At 42.6% G+C, this 26,654-nt stretch overlaps 3 protein-coding genes across 7 annotated transcripts; 2 read left to right on the forward strand and 1 right to left on the reverse strand.

The window, feature by feature from the left end:
* The first annotated feature begins 201 nt into the window (after positions 1 to 201).
* Positions 202 to 6,206, forward strand: agk (acylglycerol kinase). The gene is given in 13 exon segments (XM_055933999.1): positions 202 to 571; positions 573 to 596; positions 831 to 870; positions 976 to 1,055; positions 1,210 to 1,285; positions 1,373 to 1,498; positions 1,627 to 1,721; positions 1,847 to 1,916; positions 2,057 to 2,136; positions 2,290 to 2,347; positions 2,438 to 2,585; positions 2,691 to 2,788; positions 5,145 to 6,206. Coding segments are annotated over 13 exon segments (1,104 nt in total). The 5' UTR covers positions 202 to 488; the 3' UTR covers positions 5,271 to 6,206.
* Positions 5,816 to 20,404, reverse strand: dennd11 (DENN domain containing 11). Its single transcript, XM_055933998.1, has 9 exons — positions 20,047 to 20,404; positions 19,274 to 19,373; positions 18,991 to 19,149; positions 14,784 to 14,940; positions 12,938 to 13,076; positions 12,641 to 12,772; positions 8,490 to 8,640; positions 8,344 to 8,412; positions 5,816 to 8,249 (listed from the first exon to the last, which is right to left on the reverse strand). The coding sequence occupies exons 1-9, from the start codon at positions 20,402 to 20,404 to the stop codon at positions 8,054 to 8,056; spliced, it is 1,461 nt and encodes a 486-aa protein (XP_055789973.1). The 3' UTR covers positions 5,816 to 8,053.
* wee2 (WEE2 oocyte meiosis inhibiting kinase) lies at positions 20,377 to 26,359 on the forward strand. Of its 5 annotated transcripts, none has more exons than XM_055933991.1 (12): positions 20,377 to 20,466; positions 21,440 to 21,726; positions 22,056 to 22,270; positions 22,402 to 22,465; positions 22,630 to 22,799; positions 23,168 to 23,289; positions 23,567 to 23,713; positions 23,797 to 23,886; positions 23,977 to 24,062; positions 24,140 to 24,310; positions 24,873 to 25,021; positions 25,780 to 26,359. In XM_055933991.1, exons 2-12 carry the CDS (start codon positions 21,457 to 21,459, stop codon positions 25,943 to 25,945), a joined length of 1,650 nt encoding a protein of 549 aa, XP_055789966.1. In that variant the 5' UTR covers positions 20,377 to 20,466; positions 21,440 to 21,456; the 3' UTR covers positions 25,946 to 26,359. The 5 variants fall into 5 exon arrangements, with proteins under 5 accessions (XP_055789966.1, XP_055789965.1, XP_055789969.1 ...); XM_055933990.1 differs by lacking the exon at positions 20,377 to 20,466 and adding an exon at positions 20,568 to 20,657; XM_055933992.1 differs by lacking the exon at positions 20,377 to 20,466 and adding an exon at positions 20,766 to 21,067.
* The last annotated feature ends 295 nt before the right edge of the window (positions 26,360 to 26,654 follow it).

The following is a 26,654-nucleotide window of genomic DNA, read 5'->3' on the forward strand; positions in this document are numbered from 1 at the left end:
CAATAATTAACGTTTAAAAAAATAATTGATTACATATATCTTCTGTTCACCAGCCATTATACTATTCAGTATACAATGTGACTATTGATATTTTAAAAATGCAATGGCAAAGTAATAAAACATATATATATTTTTTTTAGACTACTCTTCAGGCGAGGTCTTCTTTTTGTTTAGACCTCAGCTAGTGTATGGGAAATGTAGTGTTTCGTCAATAAGCTAAGCACTGAGCTAATGACGATTACTTATTTCTTTAAGTTGTGTACCATTTTCAATTTGTAAATTTCCCTTATTTTTGTTTATGTTGGTATGTTACGGGATAACTTATTTCATAACATGTTTAATGAAACTCAACCGGAACTAATACTATTAAGATAGCTGCAGCAATGTGTCACATGTGAAATGGTTCTGACAGGGAAAGGACATTAATTGTGATGCTTACACAGATGATACATAGCGTTTTTTAAACGGATATTCTGATAGTGTCGATAATGGCTCGAGTTGTGAAAGTGTTTGTAACTCTGCGGAATCATTGGAAGAAGTCCACAGTCGCTGCGTGTGCCCTATCATACGGTGCACTGGCTGTATGGTAAACACTGGTGCGTAACGTTTCCTTCAGAATTACTGGTATGGTTGTTAGATCAAGTACAGATCATCCCTAGTATTAATATCATTGAGCACGTACACAGGAATTGGTAGCCTTTGAGAAATCATCAGCCATCAAGGTCTTACAGAACGGTTCTTGTGATTTGAAATCCAACAACATTGAATAATAGGAGAATGTATTTTAATCAGTTGTTTTCTTTGTCAATACATTTTTTTTTTATTCACAGTGATAATCTGCTGCGAAGAGATGCTTGTCTGGCGACCAGGGTGAGACATGGCTTATTGTGTACAATATGTGTCTGCATTCAAGGATTCTGCACTTGCATTTACTGTTTTCTTCTCTAACACAAAATACTCCATTCTCAATTGCAGGAATTTGGACATCAACAGATATCACCCCAGGAGCAGCTGAAGAAAGCCACAGTCATCCTAAACCCAGCAGCTTGTAGTGGGTAAGTAAGAGATAATCGTCACATTCCCTAAAGTTAAGCAAAGAGAATAAGCATGAGGTGCAGCATATTGCACCACAGCCATTTTCCTTTTATATTGTAATTTGTGTTTAACTAATTTGTCTTGCTGTACTCTTGCTCTTCTCTCTGATCATAGGAAAGCCAAAAACTTATTTGAGAAGAATGCTGTGCCTATATTACACCTGGCTGGTATGGAAGTAACACTAGTAAAGGTGGCCTACAATTTTGTTTCCCCATGGCATCTAAGGCCTTATAGTTCTACATAGTTTAATACTCTACATGTGTCTTCTCTCTTACAGACAGACTATGAGGGCCAAGCAAAGAAATTGATGGAGCTGATGGAGCAAACAGACATGCTGATTGTGGCTGGAGGGGATGGCACTCTGCAGGAGGTTATCACTGGCTTGCTGCGGAGGGCTGATCACGTAAGTTGTGTAGCATTGACTGTTGTATAATCCGTGTATTACTAATTGTATGTTATAAGTGTTGTGTAATACTGTTTTAGCTAAGCTGTCTCTAACTACCCAGTCCTATGGGTGTTTCTCAAACCCAGGAGTCGTTCAGTAAAACCCCCATAGGATTTATCCCACTGGGCTCCCACAATTCCCTGAGTGAGAGTCTGCACATCCTCAGTGACAATCAGGTGAAGTAAGTATCCCATTGAAACACGGCACACTTGTTCATTCAGATACAAACCCATGCCATCATCTTGTCGTTAGTGTCCTAAAATATCCTCCAATCTTTTTGTCATCCATATTGCTTCTTGTTTTTAGACACATCACATCAGCGACATTGTCTATCCTGCATGGAGAAACGGTACCTCTGGATGTGCTGCAAATCAAGGTGAGACCAGAAGGGTCTGGGATTCAGGGAGGGGTCAAGATGACACAAACTGATATTACCTTAAATCGACATTGAATAACCATAACTCCATTGAGAGCAAGATAGAAAATTGTATTGTGTTTCTGTTTTTATGTATCCAGGGAGAGAAAGAACAGCCAGTGTTTGCCCTGATTGGTCTACGGTGGGGGGCCTTCAGAGATGTGGCTTCCACCATCAAAAAGTAAGAACCTCACAATTACTAGTCAAACTTCAGAGCCTATGGTAAACACGTTTCCCACATATTATACTTTTACGTGCATTACATTATAATAATATGAAGTTGTGTTTCTTCTCTAAAAATACATTTCTCATATTGCTGTGCTTTCTTTCTTAGATATTGGTACCTTGGCCCGTTGAAGATAAAAGCAGCTCATTGGTTCAGTACATTACGGGTGAGAAACATGACTGTTTCCATTCAAAGTCCATGGACTGCCGTTGTTCCTCCATGGATTTGTACCATGCTGTCTTCTTGTATCCGCCAGGAATGGCCCCAGGTCCACGAGGCCTCTGTGTCCTACATAGCCCCGACCCTTCGCCCTCCTGACCTGCCGGAACAAAAGCCCCAGCGCCCCAACCTAATGTACCGCATTGCCCGCAGACTGAAAAATTACTGGTACCCACCTATTCCAGGTAATGTTTGTTTGTCTGTCTGTACATAACACTACATCCTTTAAATGTCCTTGTGTATCTTCTATTTAACAAAGCATGATTGGCATTGGTTTTCTGTTTGTGCAGCGTCTCCCAAAGTGGAGGAGCAAGAGAGGTGGGATGAGAGAACGCTGTCTACTTTGGAGCTGTCAATACAAACTCAGAACAAAAACCCTGTCCAGACGGTCAGCACATTTTATTTATTTTTTAATATATATATTTTTTTTTTACCTAGTAGCTACTACGACAAAAGTGACAGGATGTTTAAACTGCCTGTTCTCTTGTGTGTGTGTGGAGCCGGACTCCTTCACTGTGGGAGATTTTATCACTGTTGGGTAAGTTGTGGAGATTTACAGTACCAGTCAAAAGTTTGGACACCTACTCATTCAAGGGTTTTTCTTTATTTTTACTATTTTCTACATTGTAGAATAATAGTGAAAACATCAAAACTATGAAATAACACATATGGAATCATGCAGTGACCAAAAAAGTGTTATACAAATCAAAATATAGATTCTTCAAATAGCCACCCTTTGCCTTGATGACAGCTTTGCACACTCTTGGCATTCTCTCAGCCAGCTTCACCTGGAATGCTTTCCTACAGTCTTGAAGGAGTTCCCACATTTGCTGAGCACTTGTTGGCTGCTTTTCTTTCACTCTGCGGTCCAACTCATCCCAAACCATCTCAATTGGGTTGAGGTCAGGTGATTGTGGAGGCCAGGTCATCTGATGCAGCACTCATCACTCTCCGTGGTCAAATGCCCTTACACAGCCTGGAGGTGTGTTTTGGTTCATTGTCCGGTTGAAAAACAAATGATAGTTCCACTAAGCCCAAACCAGATGGGATGGCGTATCGCTGCAGAAAGCTGTGGTAGCCATGCTAGTTAAGTGTGCCTTGAATTCAAAATAAATCAGTGTCACCAGCAAAGCACCCTGACACATCACACCTCCTCCATGCTTCACTGTGGGAACCACAAATGCATAGACCATCCATTTACCTACTCTGCATCTCACAAAGACACGGCGATTGGAACTTAAAATCTCTAATGTCCATTGCTTGTGTTTCTTGGCCCAAGCAAGTCTCTTGTTCTTATTGGTGTCCTTTTTAGTAGTGGTTTCTTTGCAGCAATTCGACCATGAAGGCCTGATTCATGCAGTCTCCTCTGAACAGTTGATGTTGAGATGTGTATGTTACTTGAACTCTGTGAAGTGTTTTTTTTGGGCTGCAATTTCTGAGGCTGCTAACTCTAATGAACTTATCCTCTGCAGCATAGGTAACTCTGGGTCTTCCTTTCATGTGCCGGTCCTCATGAGAGCCAGTTTCATCATAGGGCTTGATGGTTTTTGGGACTGCACTTAAAGAAATGTTCAAAGTTCTTTACATTTTCTGGACTGTAATTTATCTTTGCTTATTTGAGCTGTTCTTGTCATGATATGGACTTGGTATTTTACCAAATAGGGCTATCATCTGTATACCACCCCAACACAACTGATTGGCTCAAACGCATTAAGAAGGAAAGAAATTCCACAAATTAACTTTTAACAAGGCACACCTGTTAATTGAAATGCATTCCAGGTGACTACCTCATGAAGCTGGTTGAGAGAAGCTGTCATCAAGGCAAAGGGTGGCTACTTTGAAGAATCTCATATAAAATATATTTTGATTTGTTTAACACTTTTTTGTTTACTACATGATTCCATATGTGTTATTTCATAGTTTTGATGTCTTCACTATTATTCTACAATGTTAAAATAAAGAAACCCTTGAATGAGTAGGTGTCCAACCTTTGGACTGGTACTGTACGTTCTCACATTATTTGTGTAATACCTGAGTAAAGTAAATGATTGCTTACTCATGTAGCATGTGTCAAGGCTGTTGCATTTTCTGCATTGCAGAGAGAAAAAAGTGGAGGACTCAACTGCATTCACAAGACAATCACTGAAGCTGGAGGCTAGTGCATGTCGACTCAATCTGCCCAAGGTCACATACTCCCTCATCTGTCTTAAGCCTATAAACTTCAGAGACAAGACCAATGAGCCACCGTGCCTCCATCTTGGCACTCCCCCAAGCTATAGAAATGCATTTCTTAATGTCTGCATACATTTTTGCCACATGTATTCTATTACAGACACCTTCATTTAGAAGAATGCATTATATTGTGAGCTAAACATAAAAATGAACAATTTATTAAAAAAAACAAAATTCCTTAAACTATCATTTCTGTCCCCACTACAACAGAAAATACTTAAATACCTTGAAACGTTTCATTTAAATACTGTAGAATTCCATTCATTCTTATTCCTACTGTGGAGTGTCAATATGGCCGACCGGTGGCTTCAAAGCCTCTCAATGACCAAAACATTGCATCAGCAATCCAAGGTTTAAATGATTGGACAAGACGCATTACGGTCTTTGATAATTATAACCTTTAAACAAATTACATGTATTCTTGTATAAATTGGTTTATTTTAGTATGTGTGCGGTACTCTTTTTGCTCTATGACATCTCCCTACTGTCCTGTCCCGTTTCCTCTCCCACAGGAAGGTGCTGGCTTCTACAACATCGACAACGAGAAGTATGAGGCTATGTCGGTGGAGGTGAGGCTGTTGCCACGGAAACTGCGCTTCTGCAGCGCTGAACGCAGAGCGCAGCTCCTGCTGCAGTGACAACAATATGCAGGACACAGAGAAATAGGGAGGAGGGTCAAGGCAAGAGGTCATTAGTGTCTGTACTGGGACTCTACCTCTACTGTATCTGGGTGTGTTTTTCTTTATGTCTGGAGTATGTCCTTAAACATCCATAACACACAGCTGAACCAGGGTGGACCAGTCTACAGTGAGGTCTCATTGTTACAGTACATTGACATGTTCAGTTGAAATATTTTCACAATTATGGAAGATGACAATATGATGAAGTAACAAGAACCAAGCATTTTGGTTGCTATGTCCAAACCAATTAGTTTATAGAAGTCTGCCCGGCAGGACTATTGGTGTAACTGACTGATTTACTATTGTATATTGTCATGTGTATTGCTAAATGTGTAATGAGTCTTATTCAATAATTCTGTTATGATGCACACAGTTCTGTCACTTTTTAATACCAATGAAAAGTGCAGACTTTGTCCTCCATGTACAGTACTCTATGATAAGATACATTGGTATGAGAATCACTCTCCCTTGGCAACACTATCACAAATACAATCCAACAAGTATCAGAGAAAACCAATGTTTTATTGTTTTACAGTGGCAGTACTGTGTAATGTCACCAGCTTGAAAACAAGAGTGGCTCAGGCGATCAAGTTACTAAATGTGTATTCATCACTAAAGCCTCTTTCCATGTTTTATAGTAGTACAGGTTCTGGATGTAGCTGTGTAGTTAACCAATGTTTTAAGTGTAGGTTTACATTACAGTTGCTGTGATCAAGGATTAACAGTTAGCTATATGAGTTGTTAAAGTACTTGAAGCATATTAGTGCTGAAGTAATACAGATTAAGCTTTCTATTGACATTCAGTGGGGTGACATACTGTACAAATATATTCAAATGAGCCAATGCTGGTACAGGTCTGAACAATTTCCACAAAGAAGGCATTTGATACATTTATTTTTGTGTCGTGTGCATTCTCTACTACATTTACATGATACACCTGTAAAACAAACAGTCGCATGCCCAGGATGTGCTGAAAAGAACAGGGTGGGACAGGTCAAAACAAACAGAAGGGAAAAGGGGCTAAGTCAACATGGCTGTCAACTACATTTAATCATATTACCAAACACCAATATCAGTAGTGTCAATTGACATGTTGATAAAGTAGTTGGAAGTGTTTAAAATCTAAAACATTTCCTCTATTCCTCTTCCTGTTGACAGGTATAATAAGCCTGTGGTCTTAATTGAGTGCCTGCACTTAACACAAAGATGACCCACTAATTAGGCTTTATAACCCACACTGTAGGACAGAACTGTCCCCAGCTAAACCTCAATGAACAGCGCCACTATTGCCGACATCTACTGACCAGTCGAACCCAATGAAAGCAGTTCGCTGTCTTCATCCAAAATATTTGATGCGTCATTGAACTCACATCTATTGGATGACTGCTTCATACATTGATTTAAATCAGTCACCCAGGACTATAGAACAAAATAACGTCATCTCCAGGGCCTGTTTTCGAAAAGTGTCTCACTGTAGGAGTGCTGATCTATGATCAAGTTCCCCTGTCCATGTTATCTTATTTTGATAAAAAATCTAAATTGATCCTATATCAGGGTCTGTCTGCCCAGAGAGGGGAGTAATTCCCTCTGTGAACCTCAAGCATACAAAGGAGTCATTGTTACAGTGACGGGGCACAACGATCTCCTTCCTGCAGCTGACAAGCTCCAACAAGAAAGAAAGTTGTATCTGCCCTCTCAGACACCCGTGAATCTAATTTAATCTGCAACAAATCTCATTGATAACCGGGCAGTACAGTTTGAAGTACACAGACAGACAGACTGTTACATCACTGACTGCACTTTTAGTAACAGTTTCTCTGCTGACAACATTGGGCCATTAAATCAGAACACAAACAAGTTGACCCATAATCATGTGGTCATCAAACAAGAGTACAGAAGTTGTGGTGTGGTGCAGCATTCATGATAAGTTAGTGTCATAGAAACACATTCATTTAAGTTTCAAGTTCACAATTTTAAAACATCTAAACTTGATAAAACACGACACAAAACATTATCCAAAAGTCACCATACACATGTGCAATGTGACAAGGGAAAAACATAAGTGACTGGAGCCTGTATGGGTGTCAGCATTGGACCAAGTCAGACAAACATGTGCAGTCTAATGAAATGTTACAGTATTTAACAAATATTCAACCTCAGCTCCATAATAAATACCTCCTTGGATGAGGGCATTATATCAAATAAATACATCTGGCGTAAGAAAAAAAGGGCTTGGTGCCATGGCTGAATTTGGAGTTAAGGTTCCAAGTGAGAGGAACAATCAATTATCCATCCCCAAACAGGATGCTACTGTAGATACATGGCGCTGTTGGTCAAAGTCAGCAGTGCTCCATAGTATTGGGAGCAGTACAACGAGGCACATTGATCAAAGGTTCCGTGGAACTTCCACTTCCATTGACTAGGGCTGGTGAACCAAGCAGAAATCCAAGTGAGAAGAGAACAGATGCCAAGCGAACAGACAAACAAGACAAGTGGTTGTTGAATGTGAAACAGACTTTAGCAAGAGAACTGCAGAGTCCAGGCAGTGTCTATTATCGTGGCCCAATTGGCCAGGTGAGCTGCCTCTAAGTTAACACTGGCCAAAGGCAGCTGTATCCCGGAGTATGGCGAGAGACCAAGAGAAACCTGCAGGCATTTGACTGGGCAGGAGGCCAGGGGACGAAGAGTAGGAGGCAGTGTCTTCAGGGGACAAGGAGAGAGGAGCACAGGCCACACAGGGCTCAGGGGCAGCAGGGGTTATCGATTACCAGCATGGCATCAATGCCATAGAGCTCCAGCAGATCCACCAGGAAAGTGCGGTCTGCCTGAGGGTCCAGCCCCATGGCCCTCACGTGCTCTGCCGTCAGGGTGGGGTCCGCACTCGCCGCCACCTCCGATAGAGTCTGGAAGATACGGTTATTCTGCTCCATGAAAAACCTAGTGGAGAGAACAGAGGACATTCTGTAAGAAAGTTTGATAAACACTCCAGACTGAGCTCAACCAAAAGATACTGTTGTGTAAACTAACTCACAGTATAAAGAGGTCCTCCTCATTTGATGTGCAGTCTCCATCCACCTCCTGAGTGTAAAGTAGCAGTTGCCTGAAAAGACAATAACATAATCATCATCAGCATCATCTCTTCAAAATGGCTTCTACCATTTATCAGTTTCTGTGTACCTCTGTTCGCTGAGTTTCCTATACTTCTCCCGGTCCACCCCATTCAGCCGGAGTAGTGGCTGAAGGCTATCTCTGTGTGTCTTCACATTCTGGTTGTCAACATATACATCATACAGCTCCTTCTTCTCCTCAAAGATCTTCTCTGTCGTACCTAAACACACACACCCCTTTATCAATCTTAGCATAATGTATAGTGAACCAAAATATAAACGCAACAAGCAATAATTTCAAAGATTTTACTGAGTTACAGTTCATACAAATTTATTAGGCCCTAATCTATGGATTTCACATGACTAGGAATACAGAGATGCATCTGTTGGTCACGGATGGGGAGTAACGGATTACATGTAATGCGCTACATGTAAGGGAATACAAAAACCGGTAACTATAATCCGTTACCAGCAAAAATATTGTAATCAGATTACAGATACTTTTGAAAAACTAGATGATTACTTTTAAATTCAGAAAGGATGTCCGAGAAGAAAAATAAATGTTTGACATTTCTGTTCTCAATGACATCCATAAGCATTGAAAAAAGGCACAAGTTTAAATTTGTTGCACCTGAGCGTCTGACCACAAGTCAGAGACCACTATGATGACACACCAAATGTGTTTGATGGATCGCGGGAAAAGAGCAGGAATAGGCTTTTGTAGGCTACAGTCCAAGCCATGTCTTCCAATGGTGTGACTGCTGTCGGCATCCAAAGATTATCCAACTTGATTAAACACTTGGAGGTAAGGATGACAGCAGTGGTGTAGACTACGGCAATACGGATATCACTTATTATTGATATCTTTATAGAGCATTGTGAATCACACTGCTGCTCTATCATTTAGCTATTTGTGCCTTTTGGTTGTTGTGGACGCCTGTTTACAAATCTAAATGTGTATTTGAATCCAATAATGGTCAAATTCAAGAAGTTTAAGCTGCCTATCAATCATTGTTTTTGAAACAGGTGGACTGACAGTTAAAAATGTGCTCTTGCAACAGCTGCATAATATGGATCCCAGCCTACGGAATAAAAGTGGAGCATTTATTGATCAGTCTAATTCGTGCTGATAAAAAATAAATAAAAACATAGGCCTAATGGACACATGCTCAGACTCGCCCACTTTTGATAGACTTAAAGAGGAAATCTGTAGTTGCTACATCCATTTTTGGACTTGTATGTATGTATAGATATAGATATCCATTGATTCTTGAAGAATATAATTTATAAATGCCTCATGCGCTTACTTCAACTGTCACAATCCATGGGAACCCCAAATATCAGCTTGTTTTTTCCCAACGTTTGTAAACATTGTAAATGTAAAACACTGTAAACCCTCATAACATGGTTAAAACAATCATTTTGATATCATGGATGGTCAGTCCTTGCATCCATAGCTCTGTCTATTTATCTGAGTGGTTACATTTCTCCAGGCCCATCCCTCAGCTTTTTACCAAAACAGAGGTGGTGCGACCGTTTTATCTGTGGATTTGCCTTTAAAAACCATTTCATATTATCAAGATATCAAAGTGTCACCAACAACAAGGTAAACAATAGGCCTATAGCAAATGGCATTCATTTTTAACATGTAAATAGCACTTTTCAGTAGTGCTCAAAGCCTGCCATTCAATGAGCGCTGCATTTATTTTTCAAATCGATGAGCCCACTCAGTCCTCCATGACAACAAAATCACAAACAGAGTATGGCTGGCTAATAAGTCCTTCGTTTTGGGGTTATGATCAGGTAAAACAATTTGGCTAATCTATTCTTCCATATTTCCTATTCTTGAAGATCAAGGGGTATATCATTTATTGGAATTCTGATACACTTTGGTTTTTAATGTAAAGATATCATTTAATCATATTATTATATGTAGTAGAAAACGATGGGTTAGAAGAAGCCTACATAACCAACCCATAAAGTAAAATTTTACATCCATATACGGTCAGCTATGTAATCTTTAACATTAATTTATCCTGCAATATATGTTATTTAATTGGTAGCATACATTTTTGTCTTCTTCTAATGCATCTTAAGGGGAAATGAATCTAAAAGTAACTGAAAGTAATCAAATTACGTTACTGAGTTTGGGTAATCCAAAAGTTATGCTACTGATTACAATTTTGGGTAGGTAACTAGTAACTGTAACAGATTGCTTTTAGGAAGTAACCTACCCTGACTATATATACAAAAGTATGTGGACACCCCTTCAAATTAGTGGATTCGCCTACTTCAGCCACACCCACTGCTGACATGTGTATAAAATTGAGCACACAGCCATGCAATCTCCATAGACAAAAATTGTCAGTAGAATGTTCTTAAGAGCTCAGTGACTTTCAATGTGGAGTTCCAAACTGCCTCTGGAAGCAACGTCGGCACAGAAACTGTTAGTCAGGAGCATCATGAGCAGCCGCACAAAAGCCTAAGTTCACCATGCGCAGTGTCAAGCAATGGCTGGAGTGGTGTGAAGCTCGCCGCCATTGGACTCTGGAGCAGTGGAAATGTGTTCTCTGGAGTGATGAATCACGCTTCACCATCTGGCAGTCCGACAGATTAATCTGTATTTGGGCAGATGCCAGGAGAACGCTACCTGCCCCAATGCATAGTGCCAACTGTGAAGTTTGGTGTAGGAGGAATAATGGTCTGGGGCTGTTTTTCATGGTTTGGGCTAGGCCCCTTAGTTCCAGTGAAGGGGAATCTTAATGCTACAGCATACAATGACATGCTAGACGATTCTGTGTTTCCAACTTTGTGGCAACAGTGTGGGGAAGGCCCTTTCCCTTTTCAGCATGACAATGCCCCCATGCACAAAACGAGGTCCATACAGAAATGGATTGTTGAGATCGGTGTGGAAGAACTTGACTGGCCTACACAGAGCCCTGACCTCAACCCAATCAAACACCTTTGGGATGAATTGGAACACCGACTGCGAGCCAGGCCTAATCACCCAACATCAGTGCCCGATCTCACTAATGCTCTTGTGGCTGAATGGAAGCACAATGTTCCAACATCTAGTAGAAAGCCTTCCCAGAGTGGAGACTGTTATAGCAGCAAAGGGGGGACCAACTCCATATTAATGCCCATGATTTTGGAATGAGATATTCGACGAGCAGATGTCCACATACTTTTTGTCATGTAGTGTACCTTAAAAAAAAAAAGTAGGGGCATGGAACAGAAAACCAATCAGTATCTAGTGTGACCACCATTTGCCTCATGCAGCACGACACATGTCCTTTGCATAGAGTTGATCAGGCTGTTGATAGTGGCTTGTGGAATGTTGTCCCACTCCTCTTCAATAACTGTGTGAAGTTGCTGGATATTGGCGTGAACTGGAACACACTGTCATACACGTTGATCCAGAGCATACCAAACATGCTCAATGGGTGACATGTCTGGTGAATATGCAGCAATGGAAAAACTGGGACATTTTCAGCTTCCAGGAATTGTGTACAGATCCTTACAACATGGGGCTGTGCATTATCATAATGAAACTTAAGGTGATGGCGGCAAATTAATGGTACGGCAATGGGTCTCAGGATCTCGTTATGGTATCTCTAGGCATTTAAATTGCCATCAATAAAATGCAATTGTGTTTGTTGTACATAGCTTATGCCTACCCATACCATAACCCCAGCATGGGCCACTCTGTTCACATCAGCCAACCGCTTGCCCACACAACGTACACACATCCTGCCAAATTCTCTAAAACGGTGTTGGAGGTGGCTTATTGTAGAGAAATGAAATCTGGCAACAGCTCTGGTGGACATTCCTGCAGTCAGCATGCCAATTGCACGCTGCCTCAAAACTTGAGACATCTGTGGCATTGTGTTGTGTGACAAAATTGCACATTTCAGAGTGACCTTTTATTGTCGCCTGCACAAGGTGCACCAGTTTAACGATCATGCTGTTCAAATAAGTTTCTTGATATGCCACATCTGTCAGGTGGATGGATTATCTTGGCAAAAAAAAAATGCTGAGTAACAGAGATGTAACAATATTTGTGCACACAATTTGAGAGAAATACGCTTTTTGTGCATATGGACAATTTATGGGATATTTTATTTCAGCTCATGAAACATGGGACCAACACTTTACATGTTGCGTTTATATTTTTGTTCAGTGTATTAACTGTGGATTCAAAAGCCCCAGGTCAACACTCACAAGCCACGTATGACATCTCTGTTGCCAGGGCAGCGATGTCTGCCACATTGATGTAGAAGAAGGGGCGGAACTCAGGCACAGACACACCTATCCCAGGTATAGAGATGTTGGCCAGAGAGCAACAGCAGTACACTGTGGAGAGTACAGAGCAACATGAAAAACCACTACAAAGACAGAGTACTCAGTGATAGAATTCTGTAATAAAATCTGAAAAACAAATATGTGGGGGTTTGTAAAGGTGACTGTGTGTGTGTGTGTGTGTGTGTGTGTGTGTGTGTGTCAGCTGCTCCCTCTCACCCCTGTAGCACACGACACCCACAGGTGGTGGGGAGAAGATAAGGATTCGTTTTCGGAGTAGGGCAAACTTCCACAGCACCATGATCTGCTCCCCAAAGAAGTGGATGAACTGGGACATGCAGCCGGCCGGGTGGGTGATCTGGAGGGGACAGAGAGAGAACAGACTGTCAGACTGTCTGATACGGTAATGCTTTTTCAGTCTGGATAAGCTTGCTCAGCATGGACCAAAAACAAACTATTGCACAAAATCTCTCCTTGACATCAGGAGTCTGAGTTACATGGACAAACAGCACCAAGTCTTACCAGAAGCTGTGTCTGGTAAGACGAGGGGTGGGGGTGTGTGTCTATTTGTCAATAACAGCTGGTGCTAATATTGTCTCATATTAAAGAAGTCTCGAGGTATTGCTCGCCTGAGGTAGAGTACCTTATGATAAGCTGTAGACCACACCATCTATATTATTCGTAGCCGTCTATTTACCACCACAGACCGATGCTGGCATTAAGACCGCACTCAACCAACTCTATAAGGCCATAAGCAAAGAAGAAAATGCTCATCCAGAAGCGGCTCTCCTAGTGGCCGAGGACTTAAATGCAGGAACACTTCAATCAGAAATAACCAAAGTTTTACCAGCTTGTCACGTGTGCAACCAGAGGGGGAAAAAACCTCTAGACCACCTTTAATCCACACACAGAGATGAATACAAAGCTCTCCCCCCCGCACTCTTTTTGGCAAATCTGACCATAATTCTATCCTCCTGATTCCTGATTATAAGCAAAAACTAAAGCAGGAAGTATCAGTGTCTCGCTCAATATGCAAATGTTTCAGATGACCCGGACGGTACGCAACAGGACTGTTTTGCTAGCACAGACTGGAATATGTTCCGGGATTCATCCAATGGCATTGATGAGTATACCACCTCAGTCATTGGCTTCATCAATAAGTGCATCGACGACGTTGTCCCTACAGTGACCGTACGTACATATCCCAACCAGAAGCCATTGATTAAAGGCAACATCAGCATCGAGCTAAAATGTCAGAGCTGCCGCATTCAAGGAGCGGGACAATAATCTGGACGCTTATACGATATCCCGTTATGCCCTCAGACGAACAATCAAACAAGCAAAGCGTCAATACAGGATTATGATTAAATCCCACTACACCGGCTCTGACGCTTGTCGGATGTGGCAGGGCTTGAAAACTATTACAGACTACAAAGGGAAACCCAGATGCAAGCTGCCCAGGGACACGAGCCTACCAGACAAGCCAAATGCATTTTATGCTAGCTTCGAGGCAAGCAACACTGAAGCCTGCACGAGAGAACCAGCTGTTCTGGATGACAGGACTAGCTGTTCTTATGACAAGCCATAAGACTGCTAAACAATTAATCAAATGGCCACCGGACTATTTACATTTACACCCCCATTCCCACATTGGTTTAGTACACCGCTGCTGCGTGCTGTTTATTATCTATGCATAGTCACTTCCCCCCTACCTACATGTACAAATTACCTCAACTAACCTGTATGCCCGCACACTGACTTGGTACCGGTACCCCCTGTATATAGCCTCGTTATTGTATTGTGCTACCATTTCGTAAATATATTCTTAACTCTTCTTTAACTGCACTGTTGGTTAAGGTCTAGTAAGTAAGCATTTCACGGTAAGGTCTACACTTGTTTTATTCGGCGCATGTGACAAATAAAGTTTGATTTGAAGTTATCACATATCTCAAAATGAACAAACGCACTTAAACCAAAACATTTAATTACCAATTATCCACAACTAACACAAACAACAGCCACACAGTAACATCAGTGACTGGTGCAGGTGGCCATATGTGCTCACCTTCATCTCTGGGTGCATGCAGCGGTTGATGGCTGGGACCCAGGCACTGGTTGGACAAGCAGTGACAAAGCCGTTCCCTGCTGGGGGCAGCACAGCTTTCTTATCCTCATAGAAGGCCTCCAGAGGAGAATACGAGCCAGGGCACTGGAGCTGGTGTCTGCATGGAGAGACACTATACACTTTCTATATGCTGACTGCAGTTGGCATCTCAGTGAGAACACTGGTAAGAAAGAGACTGTTATCGAAGACTCGTCACAGCATGGTTTGATTGGATTAAAACTGTGATAATCCCTCCCTGGGAACTGGAAGTGGCGTAGTACTTCCAATGGATCCACATAAGTACCTGTACTGTATAAAGTCAAGATTAACCCCCCAAGCATACACCTATACCATGAGCTGGATGTGTCACATCTTTATGCATAGTCAATGAGATAAGAGATAAGGCTCTGTTTGAAGATTCAAGCATAAAGACAAGATTTACTGAGGGAAAATGTCCGGGTTTCTTCCATTTCAATGATTACATACAAAGACTTCATATGATATAAATGGCTTCTAGTGACGGTGGTGGCACTGACTCAGGGCTTATTTTTAATAGATGAGGAGACTGAAAATACAGACGAAGGAAAGGAGGAAGGAAATAAGGGGAGAAATGTGAAACAGGACGGATAAGAAAGAGAGTGACAAAGAGAGAGAATGGACAGACAGTGACACAGAAAGTGAGAGCGAGCGACAGACAGACCAGACAGTAGGGTTGAGTGGTATCCAGATATTAATACCGTCGTAACGTTTCTGTACCATACCAAGGTATACAGTATTACTGAATGTGCAATTTAGGCAACAGGGATCTTGATCCAGGAGGGAACCAAGAAGCTTGATCTTGACATCGGGCCGATGCTAGCAAGTTAGCAAACCAAATGCATAGCTGGAGTCCTGAGCTGGATATAATTTATTTGGCATCTTAGATTTTTTTTATAGTTGTACTTAACTTATATAGGTAGAAGCAGTGGCATAGCTAACGTTAAATATATACACTGCTCAAAATAATAAAGGGAACACTTAAACAACACAATGTAACTCCAAGTCAATCACACTTCTGTGAAATTAAACTGTCCACTTAGGAAGCAACACTGATTGACAATAAATTTCACATGCTGTTGTACAAATGGAATAGACAAAGGGTGGAAATTATAGGCAATTAGCAAGACACCCCCCAAAACAGGAGTGATTCTGCAGGTGGTGACCACAGACGACTTCTCAGTTCCTATGCTTCCTGGCTGATGTTTTGGTCACTTTTGAATGCTGGCGGTGCTCTCACTCTAGTGGTAGCATGAGACGGAGTCTACAACCCACACAAGTGGCTCAGGTAGTGCAGTTCATCCAGGATGGCACATCAATGCGAACTGTGGCAAGAAGGTTTGCTGTGTCTGTCAGCGTAGTGTCCAGAGCATGCAGGCGCTACCAGGAGACAGGCCAGTACATCAGGAGACGTGGAGGAGGCCGTAGGAGGGCAACAACCCAGCAGCAGGACCGCTACCTCCGCCTTAGTGCAAGGAGGCGCACTGCCAGAGCCCTGCAAAATGACCTCCAGCAGGCCACAAATGTGCATGTGTCAGCATATGGTCTCACAAGGGGTCTGAGGATCTCATCTCGGTACCTAATGGCAGTCAGGCTACCTCTGGCGAGCACATGGAGGGCTGTGCGGCCCCACAAAGAAATGCCACCCCACACCATGACTGACCCATCGCCAAACCGGTCATGCTGGAGGATGTTGCAGGCAGCAGAACGTTCTCCACGGCGTCTCCAGACTCTGTCACGTCTGTCACATGTGCTCATGTGCTCAGTGTGAACCTGCTTTCATCTGTGAAGAGCACAGGGCGCCAGTGGCGAATTTGCCAATCTTGGTGTTCTCTGGCAAATGCCAAACGTCCTGCACGGTGTTGGGCTGTAAGCACAACCCCCAACTGTGGACGTCGGGCCCTCATACCACCCTCATGAAGTCTGTTTCTGACCGTTTGAGCAGACACATGCACATTTGTGGCCTGCTGGAGGTCATTTTGCAGGGCGCTGGCAGTGCACCTCCTTGCACAAAGGCGGAGGTAGCGGTCCTGCTGCTGGGTTGTTGCCCTCCTACGGCCTCCTCCACGTCTCCTGATGTACTGGCCTGTCTCCTGGTAGCGCCTGCATGCTCTGGACACTACGCTGACAGACACAGCAAACCTTTTTGCCACAGTTCGCATTGATGTGCCATCCTGGATGAACTGCACTACCTGAGCCACTTGTGTGGGTTGTAGACTCCGTCTCATGCTACCACTAGAGTGAGAGCACCGCCAGCATTCAAAAGTGACCAAAACATCAGCCAGGAAGCATAGGAACTGAGAAGTCGTCTGTGGTCACCACCTGCAGAATCACTCCTGTTTTGGGGGGTGTCTTGCTAATTGCCTATAATTTCCACCTTTTGTCTATTCCATTTGCACAACAGCATGTGAAATTTATTGTCAATCAGTGTTGCTTCCTAAGTGGACAGTTTGATTTCACAGAAGTGTGATTGACTTGGAGTTACATTGTGTTATTTAAGTGTTCCCTTTATTTTTTTGAGCAGTGTATATATTTTTTTTTTTTACTGTATTCAAAATAATTCTGTCGGTATTTGAAAATAAACCGTTTATACTAGTGATGCACCGATATGACATGTTTGGTCGATACCGATATCATATATTTTCCTTGCCAAAAAACAAATACCGATAACCAATATTTAACATTTTAGCGGCCTTTTAAGCATTCTAGTACAGTTAAATAGTTAACACACACGGATGCAGAGGTCTAAGGCACTGCATCTCAGTGCAAGAGGCGTCACTACAGTCACTGGTTCGAATCCAGGCTGTATCACATCCGGCCGTGATTGGGAGTCCCATAGGGCGGCGCACAATTGTCCCAGCGTCGTCCAGGGTAGGCCGTCATTGTAAATAAGAATTTGTTCTTAACTGACTTGCTAGTTAAATAAAGGTTAAAAACACACACACGCGTTAGTTTGTTGGCATTTACGTATGTCCCCATTACCAGTAAAACATAATCAAAACCTATTTCTTTCACTTACTTGCTGTGCTGTTTCGTTCAGTCATTCCATTCTCAACCACGGTTTCATCATACATATCAAGCAGTTTCAGCTCTGTCCGTGGCCTCTCTTCCTCGGTGCGCACTGTCACTGTGTCTGTTTCCATCTTGTCCAGCTGTGTATGTAACATTTTACGTAAACCCTGTTTCTTGTCTGCATAGAAGTAGCGGTCCTTGTACCTGGCATCGAGCATGGCGGCGACACAGAAGAGAGAATACCACCGAATCACTTGTTCACAGTCTGTGTCGGCAGTGATGTTGAGCAGGTGTTTCAATGCTATGACAGAGGGTATCACATCTGCTGCAGGCACAGTTGATGAGCTGATTTCTCGAGCCAGTTGTTTGAATGGAGCTAGCATGTTCATGTTTCCAAGTTTCAAACATGTTCGCAAAAGCCATTGAAAAGGCAGCAACGGCATGTCAACCAGCATATTCATGAGCATGTAATACGACTTTATTCAGTAAGAAATCCTCGACGACCCACTGTGCTATCAGACTCAGCATGCTCCTGGGACTGATATCGCTTGTCCAAATGTCAGTCGTGAAGCTAATAGCAGTGACGCTATTACTGTGTAACTCCGGTAGGGCAACATCTGAAAAATAGCGCACTTGGTAGTGTGTACCGGTGCTCGACCAGTCGGCGATGGCCAACATCACCTACGACAGAAAACGTTTGATTGTCAAGGGCAATGAATTCCATTATCTTGGCATTAATGGATTTTGCCTTTGAGTTGTCTCGCTGAAATGTTCTTACTCTTTCAAATGACTGCTCGACTTGTTGACTGCTCGATCCACACAGCAGACATTGTGGGCTAGGTTAGGAATGCCTGTTGCACGTGTAGCGCAAAATTTGACGTGGCGTCATTACGTCATGTACCTACGTTATATAGGTATGCACGTCAGGTTTGAAATCGGTTTTGCACATCGGCGTTAAACTAGAAATCGGGCCAATGCCGATGTTGGCATTTTTAGCTAATATCGGCCAATTCCGATATGTTCACCGATATATCGTGCATCCTTAGTTCATACCATATACCGGGGTATTGCCCAAGCCTAACAGACAGACAGACACAGACACAGACAGACAAGTACTTACCTAACCTGGTTCTCCAGGAAGTGCATGTAGCGATATAGGAGGGTGTAAGAGGGAGACAGAATACCCACAGATTTCATCCGCGCCCCTCTCTCCAATTCACTTTCAACAGGCATGTTAGCAAAACAAGCCAGCCCAAAGTAGCAGCCTTTACGGAAATATCTGCAAAAATTAAAAAGACATGGATGAATCTTGTGAATGTACACAACATCGTACAGATTATTGATAGGGTTCTGATGGTCCTATGCCAATAACACTGTGCATTCAGTTGGGGGAATAGTCTTACATGAAGTCGTTGGCGATTCTGTGTGATCCGCTCGCCATTGACTTGAATTCCACTCCGTCAAGATTCACATCTTGGGGTAAGCACCATTCCACCATGTTACCTGCCATTGACACACACAAACACATACACTTGATTTTCCATACTGCTCACTTCACTGTGAGAGAATGAAATTCATCCACCATGTCCCAAGTTTTTTCCTTTCACATTCTATCTTACTATAAAACTCAGCGTACCATAAAAGGGAAGTTGAGAAGGGTAAGTAGTAACACTGGTTTCCCAGGACTCTCAGAAAGCTTTGCCTTCTTAGTGACACTGGTGTAACAACAGAGGAACACACAAACTGCCCCGGGTCAACAGATGCTTGCTATAATAACCACTGAGAAATCCAGAATATTTTCCAAGCTGTACAAGGGGAGGTTTGAATTATCAAATTAGAAATTAACGTAACAGTAGGTTAATGCATTACTCTATTATTCACATTATCTACATTTAAAGAGAGTTTATTGAACCTTGTGATGGCAGAAGAAAATTATAATTTGACAAACTGTGCTTTCCCTGCTCAACAAATGCTGACCACAAATGATTTGGGTCTCTACATGTTGGGTCATATTTGAATAGCGTAGATAAGCAAAGCTAGCGGGAAGTAAAGAACAGTAGACATTTCTTGCAACGTCATCTTTCAGTGTGTGCGCACTTCCATGGAATGAGTCAGTCCCCCACTGTGCCCAGTAGGGTAAATGGCACTCTCTCCATACTGTATTGCTCTTGCTCACCTGATCTTGTGTCAAAGGTTACCACAAACACAGCCACTATTTGGTCCTTTTCCTCCCATCCCAGTCGTTCTTTCAGAGATATTCTAGAGTCGGCATGGATGGGACTGGGAACATCCCACGGGCCAGGATGGTCAATGTGAGGGCTCCTGTTCACGCTGGGAATAGTTGTTACACTTGCTGGACCCCCAGAGCTAGTGTTCCACCCGATGGCGAGCGCGGTGCTGCCCAGAGAGCGGCCGTCTGGCGGATTTGATTCCGATCCATTTTCTTTTGCTGGTGCGGGAACCGCCTGGGTCAGTTCGTTTGGTGGAATCTCCTCCCAGTCGAGCAGTGGAGCGCGATCCGACTGCTCGACCATATTGCTTCCTAAATTGAGATGAACAACGCGGAACTATGGAGAAAATAATTCCACTAGATAAAGTCAGTAGGCTACTGCTTCAACAGACCCTTATGTGTTTCACTCCTCCCTGCCGTTTTCTTGCTATTTGTAAGCGTGTCACATGCGCCGATAAATAGTCTTCTGCCAGCTCCAGTGCCAGCGCCAGCGCACACAGTGTTTTGGTGATGATGTCACACACTTCCGCTCACGTGGATTGATCAATATTTGATAGGTGGCCTATTTTACATACCAGTATTTGTGATAAAGTGTGTTCATAAAACTCCCTTGCTTTTCATGAATGTTATATGTGTAATCTAATGATAGACTGGCCAGAAGTTGTGTTGTTGATGAGTCCATAAATCATTTTAATCTTTGAGAAATATGTTTATTAATAGGACACAGACATTATGTCATTCTGTGCATTATTTAGAATCATAAAATAAATTGTTTACGCTAAAAATGTTCATACTACTGTGCCTTTAAAATAAGGTGTGTTTCTTTATGACATACATTACATTCAGCCAATAGGATGCAGTAAAGAGGCCAACTTGATAGATGACGTTTCTAATTAGTTTAAATATAATCTGCTTATTAACATACTCAGCTAAATTCAAACCTGGTGTTCTGGTAGGCAACTTGATCGTAAGTAATTCAGAAGAGTATTCATTCAAACTGTCAAAGTATTGGAAAATATCTAAAAGTAAGGAATACATTATACATTTAGTACTATTGGAACGTTGTATGATCCAAGCGCCTGTCTCCCATTCCCAAACATTAATTTGTTAGTAGGCCATGCGTGTAACCATGTGAGAACTACAAGGGATTTGGGTGTTTTAATTCATTTCTTTTAAAGAGATAATTTAACTTTCTTTCAAAAATACATGTTACCTTGAAAGCAGCCTCCTCCATATTGCTTTCAAGGTAAGGAACAAGTCATTTGCACTAGGTTATCCCTTTATTGACCATTTGTTTCATCATGGAAGAATTACTTCACTATCAATGCCTGTCTTCTAGAACTCCTTGAGTCAGGGATGGCCATGGGAAGTGATTGGACGGTGCAGAACTTGGACTTCTCAAGCTGTGGAGAGGAAGAGGAGGGTAGTGACAGCAGTTTGGATGAATGGAACTCCAGAAATCCTCAGATCCTAAGTCCCAACTCTGTGTGCAGGACTCCCATAGTGCAGCGTCATTGCACCAGGAGCTTCACCATATCCCCATCCATCCCAGTTTCACCGACCACCCCCATTCCCTATGCCGCCTGGAGGAAACTGAGGCTCTGTGACTCCCCCAGTACTCCCAAGGTGTGTGGACATTTATCATATGTATAATATATGCCATTTAGCAGATGCTTTTATCCAAAGTGACTTAGTCATGTGTGCATACATTTTACATATGGGTAGTCCCAAGAATCAAACCTGCTATCCTGACGTTGCAAACTCCATGCGCTATCAACTTAGCTACAGAGGACCATGCCCTCATGGATTACTTTCTTGATTTCTTTCATCTGAAACTATTCAAATCATCACACACTACATTACAATGTGTAGCTACCTCCAATGTAAAATCCTGTAATTCAGTGCATTTTTACATGTCAGAAGAATTTATTTCTCCACATCCCTCTTCACCCAAGAGTCTGCTGTCCAAGTCGGCTCTGTCCAGTTCCAGCACCAAGATATGCTGCAGTCAGAGGGCTCTGCGTTACGCCACTTCCACTGACCCTGCCCAGTGCAGCCGCATGCCCTCTGTCAACGTGAATCCCTTCACCCCCGACACATTCCGCAGGACCAGGGAGCACTACAAGAGAAAGAGTCGGAGGAGTGACGACGATGACGACTATGGATGCAGGTAACCCAACTAAGGGTTCGGTTGTGATTGTTTTGGTGATTGTGTAATAGCACATGGTAGCAAGGCCATCTGAGTCTCTACCGTGTTTTGAGACTGAGTGGGTTTTGTGAAGTTATCATCTCGTCTTTTAGAATGAAACCGAGCCATACGTCATCAGAGGAGGAGGAGGATGATGATGCATTTCTCCCGTCCAAGGTACAAACTATTTTTGTCAATTGAACAGTTGGCTCTCCCTCTACCCTGCCTGTCCACGGCTCATTTAGTCACTAAGCTCATCTCTTTTGGCCGTTTCCTCTGTCCCTCCTAATTCTCTGCCATTCACTCTCCCACTTCCTGCTTTTGTCCTCCTGTCTGTGCAGAGGCAGGCTGTCCAGGCTTTCATGCTGTCTAGGTATGAGAGTGAATTTCTGGAGCTTGGACACATCGGTGCGGGGGAGTTTGGAGTGGTGTGCAAGTGTGTGAAGAGGCTGGACGGCTGCTTGTACGCCATCAAGCGCTCTCGCCGACCACTTGCCGGGTCTGCCAATGAGTGAGTCAACACTACCGGCCTCACACTGTTTAAGAATACCCTGGGCCTTATGATCAGCGTGAGAATAGGAAAACGATAATCTACAACACATGTCAACTCATTCCACGAAGGGCTGAGTGTCTGCAGGATTTTGCTCCTCCCTTGTACTTGATTGATGAATTTAAGGTCAATAATTAGTGACGATCTCCCCTCACCTGGTTGTTTAGTCTTAATTGAAAGGGGAGAAACCTGCAGACACTAGGCTTTCTATGGAATGAGTTTCAAACCCCTGATCTACAGTTAAATCCAATGTTGAGGGTTGTTGAGATGTTGTATTTTATTATTTACAGTATGTAATGAGGTTTGTAAATGTCTCCTTTTGTCCCCAGGCAGCTGGCCTTAAAGGAGGTGTATGCACATGCTGTACTTGGGCATCACCCCCATGTCGTCCGCTATTACTCTGCATGGGCTGAAGATGATCACATGATCATACAGAATGAGTATTGTGACGGTAGACGGACTGTGGATATTATTATTTTTTAAAGTTGTTTCATTCTCACCTGCACAATTGGCGCATATGCATATGCATTTCACTGTACACTGCAACTACATCTATGACCCTGTGCAAGTGACTAAATAAATCGAATCTAAATGACTGAATATTGGCAGGGGGGAAGGAACACTGACTTTTGGGTTGAGTAAGTGTTTGTCAGTAAGATGGCTGGATTGATGTATGAGACTTTTTCTTTCTTTGATCATCTCAATGTACTGTGTTGTAAACAATGCAGGTGGGAGTCTCCACGATGCCATATTAGAGAAGGAGGCACTTGGAGAGCTGTTTCCAGAGCTGGAGTTGAGGGATCTACTTCTGCACGTCTCCATGGGTCTCAAGTATATTCACAGCTCTGGCCTTGTGCACCTGGACATTAAACCCAGTGAGTCTCGTCTTTATTTCTTCTCATTCACATCAATGTATACTCCTCACTTCCACCGTTTCGCACCCCGCTCTTATTTGTAGGTAATATCTTCATCTGCCAATGCTCGAGCGCGGGTGAGAGTGAGGAGGAAGAGGACGGAGGCCCTTCAACAGGGGTGGTTTATAAAATTGGTAGTAGTTTTTCACTATCACGTTTTCTCTCCTAGCTTTGGTACACTGCGTCATTGAGATGCCATCTATGATTTCTGTTTGTCTTTGCAGGTGACCTGGGCCATGTGACGTCCAGCAGCAGTCCACAAGTAGAGGAGGGGGATAGCCGCTTCCTCGCCAGCGAGGTCCTGCATGAGGTACGGTATAAGGTGTGGCTCTATTCAGACTACTTATGTTTGTTTGAATGTATCCCTTCCTTCTCCCTGCTGCCCAGGACTACAGCAATCTGCCTAAGGCGGACATATTTGCACTAGGCCTGACTGTGCTGCTGGCAGCAGGGTCGCCCCCTCTCCCTCAGAATGGAGATGAATGGCACAGTCTCAGACGGGCACAGTTACCCAGCCTGCCCCAGGAGCTCTCCCCTGCTTTCAGAAGTCTCATTCAGGTACCACATGTACCCATAATTGACTTAACTGTACTTGTTTTGGTCATATCTGCACTCTTCTACCTTTGTCTTTTACACCATCTTGTTTTTTCTCTCCTTGGCGGGCTTTGTATGTGCTCTATGGAGCGTCTTATGAAATGCCAGCTGAATATTTTTTTTTTAAATAGAATTTTATTGATCATCTGCCAAATGCAGCTGGTGTAGACTTTTTATAGTGAAATAATTGCTTATGAACCTTTCCCAATAATGCAGAGTCTTTAAAATAGTAACTAACATGATGAATAAAATACAAAAGAATGGAGCTATGTACAGGGAGTACCAGATCAATATAGGCTGTCATTGTAAATAAGAATTTGTTCTAAACTGACTTGCCTAGTTAAACTAAAAATGTGCAGAGGTATTCACAGCTTAGGAAGGGACAGATATTAACCAGTACCACACAAAGCTAAGTCAACACACTGATTTGCTTTTCATTCTAGATCTACAAATGTCCCAAGGTTTATCTCTTGCCTTTGCTACATTAGCAGCTGTTTGGGATAAGCTCTCTTTGTGTGTCTGTCAGACTCTGCTGGATCCGGAGCCATCTCAACGACCCTCTGCGTCAGCGCTATGCAGACAACCTGTTTTGAGGAAGGAGAGGACTGGGAAGCTGGCTGCTCAACTACGCAGAGAGCTCAATGTGGAGAGGTTCAGGACAGCCATGCTGGAAAAGTGAGGGCATAGAAGTTGGTTGAACTGGACAGCCCTCTCCATTAGGGGGCGCAGTTAATATGAAACAGAAAAATGCATTTCACCCCTGTGGCACAAAAGCAGTGGTGGAAAAAGTACCCAATTGTCATACTTTAGTAAAAGTAAAGATGGCTTAACAGAAAATTACTAAAGTAAAAGTCACCCAGTAAAATACTACCTGAGGAAAGTATTTGATTTTTAAATAAATAAGTACCTAAAGAAAGTGTAAATCGTTTAAAATTCCTTATGGCAAACCAAATGGCATGATTTCGTTTTTTTTATTCACGGATAGTCCGGGGCACACGCCAACATAATTTACAAATGAAGCATTTGTGTTTAGTGAGTCTGCCAAATCAGAAGCAGTAGGGATGATCAGGGATGTTCTCTTGATACGTGTGTGAATTGGACCATTTTCCTATCCTGCATAGCATTCAAAAAAGTACTTGGTGTCAGGAGAATGTATGGAGTAAAAAGTACATTTATTTTCTTTAGGAATGTAATGGAGTAAAAGTTGTCAAATATAAATAGTAAAGTACAGAACCCCAAAATGACTTGAGTAGTATTTAAAGTTCTTTACACCACTGCACAAAATTGTTGCTGGTTGTTAATATAATGACTTGATCAGTAAGGCTGGGGTACATAAAGTATGAGACTGAAGAAATGATTTATGCTTTCAAACTATTATTAAAGTAAGTGAATTATTCCATGTACATTAACACCCTCTCTCGATTCCTCCACAGAGAGCTGCAGGAGGCTCGTTTGGCAGCACTGTCCCCACAGCAGGCTTTTCCATCTGGGCTACAGCAGCCCATTAATACAGGATCCTTGCCCAAAGCTGGGCGGAGGCTGGTCGGTAGGAATGCTGCCCGGTCCATGAGCTTTGGATGCCCAGGGTATGGAGTGTGAAAGGTGATCACATGCTGGGCCTTATTGGAAGTACCAGAACACTCTCCTCGCTGCAAAGTCTTGGAGTTTCCCCAGACTCAAGGGACTTCTTAGACTGGCTCAATGTATATTGGTGAGCAGCAAGGTAAAAAGTTAGGCTCTGCTAGGTGTGGTGGTTTATTTTGTGCAGTAGAATCACAGTATTTTAGACTAATTTATATCAAAGCGGGAAGGATTTGAAGCAATTCCTTGTGTAGCACTTCTGCCTTTCAGTGTTTAGCTTTTGTGGAGTAGTAGGTTTTACTTTGCAATCATTTAGGCCATTGAGAACTGCTGCAGACACCAGTGAGTGCAATGCCAAGTCAGCAATGTTTTATTAACAGCGATGATTTGTTGCTTTTTACAATGTAAATAAACTTTTAAGGTCTTATGAAATGGCCCTCAGGCTTAGTTCTTTGTAATATGTTTGCCTTGCTTTGAAAGTGTAGACCACTGAAACATCTAAAGAGTATTTCATCATAAGGACACTAGAAACAAATGCAGTTTAGCTGCTTTACATGTTTGTCTTTCATTAAAGTCACACTTTAATTGTTTATCAATGTGCATCGGAATGACCGAAACCACATTAACTGTGGGACTTTCCAGAGGATTAGACCGAGTTTATCTATTGGTACAGAACTGTGTTAATATAACTGGTGGAAGGACAGATTTATTTCAAGGGGTAGCCACG

Source organism: Salvelinus fontinalis, chromosome 9 (assembly GCF_029448725.1).
Source record: "Salvelinus fontinalis isolate EN_2023a chromosome 9, ASM2944872v1, whole genome shotgun sequence".
Classification (NCBI taxonomy): domain Eukaryota; kingdom Metazoa; phylum Chordata; class Actinopteri; order Salmoniformes; family Salmonidae; genus Salvelinus; species Salvelinus fontinalis.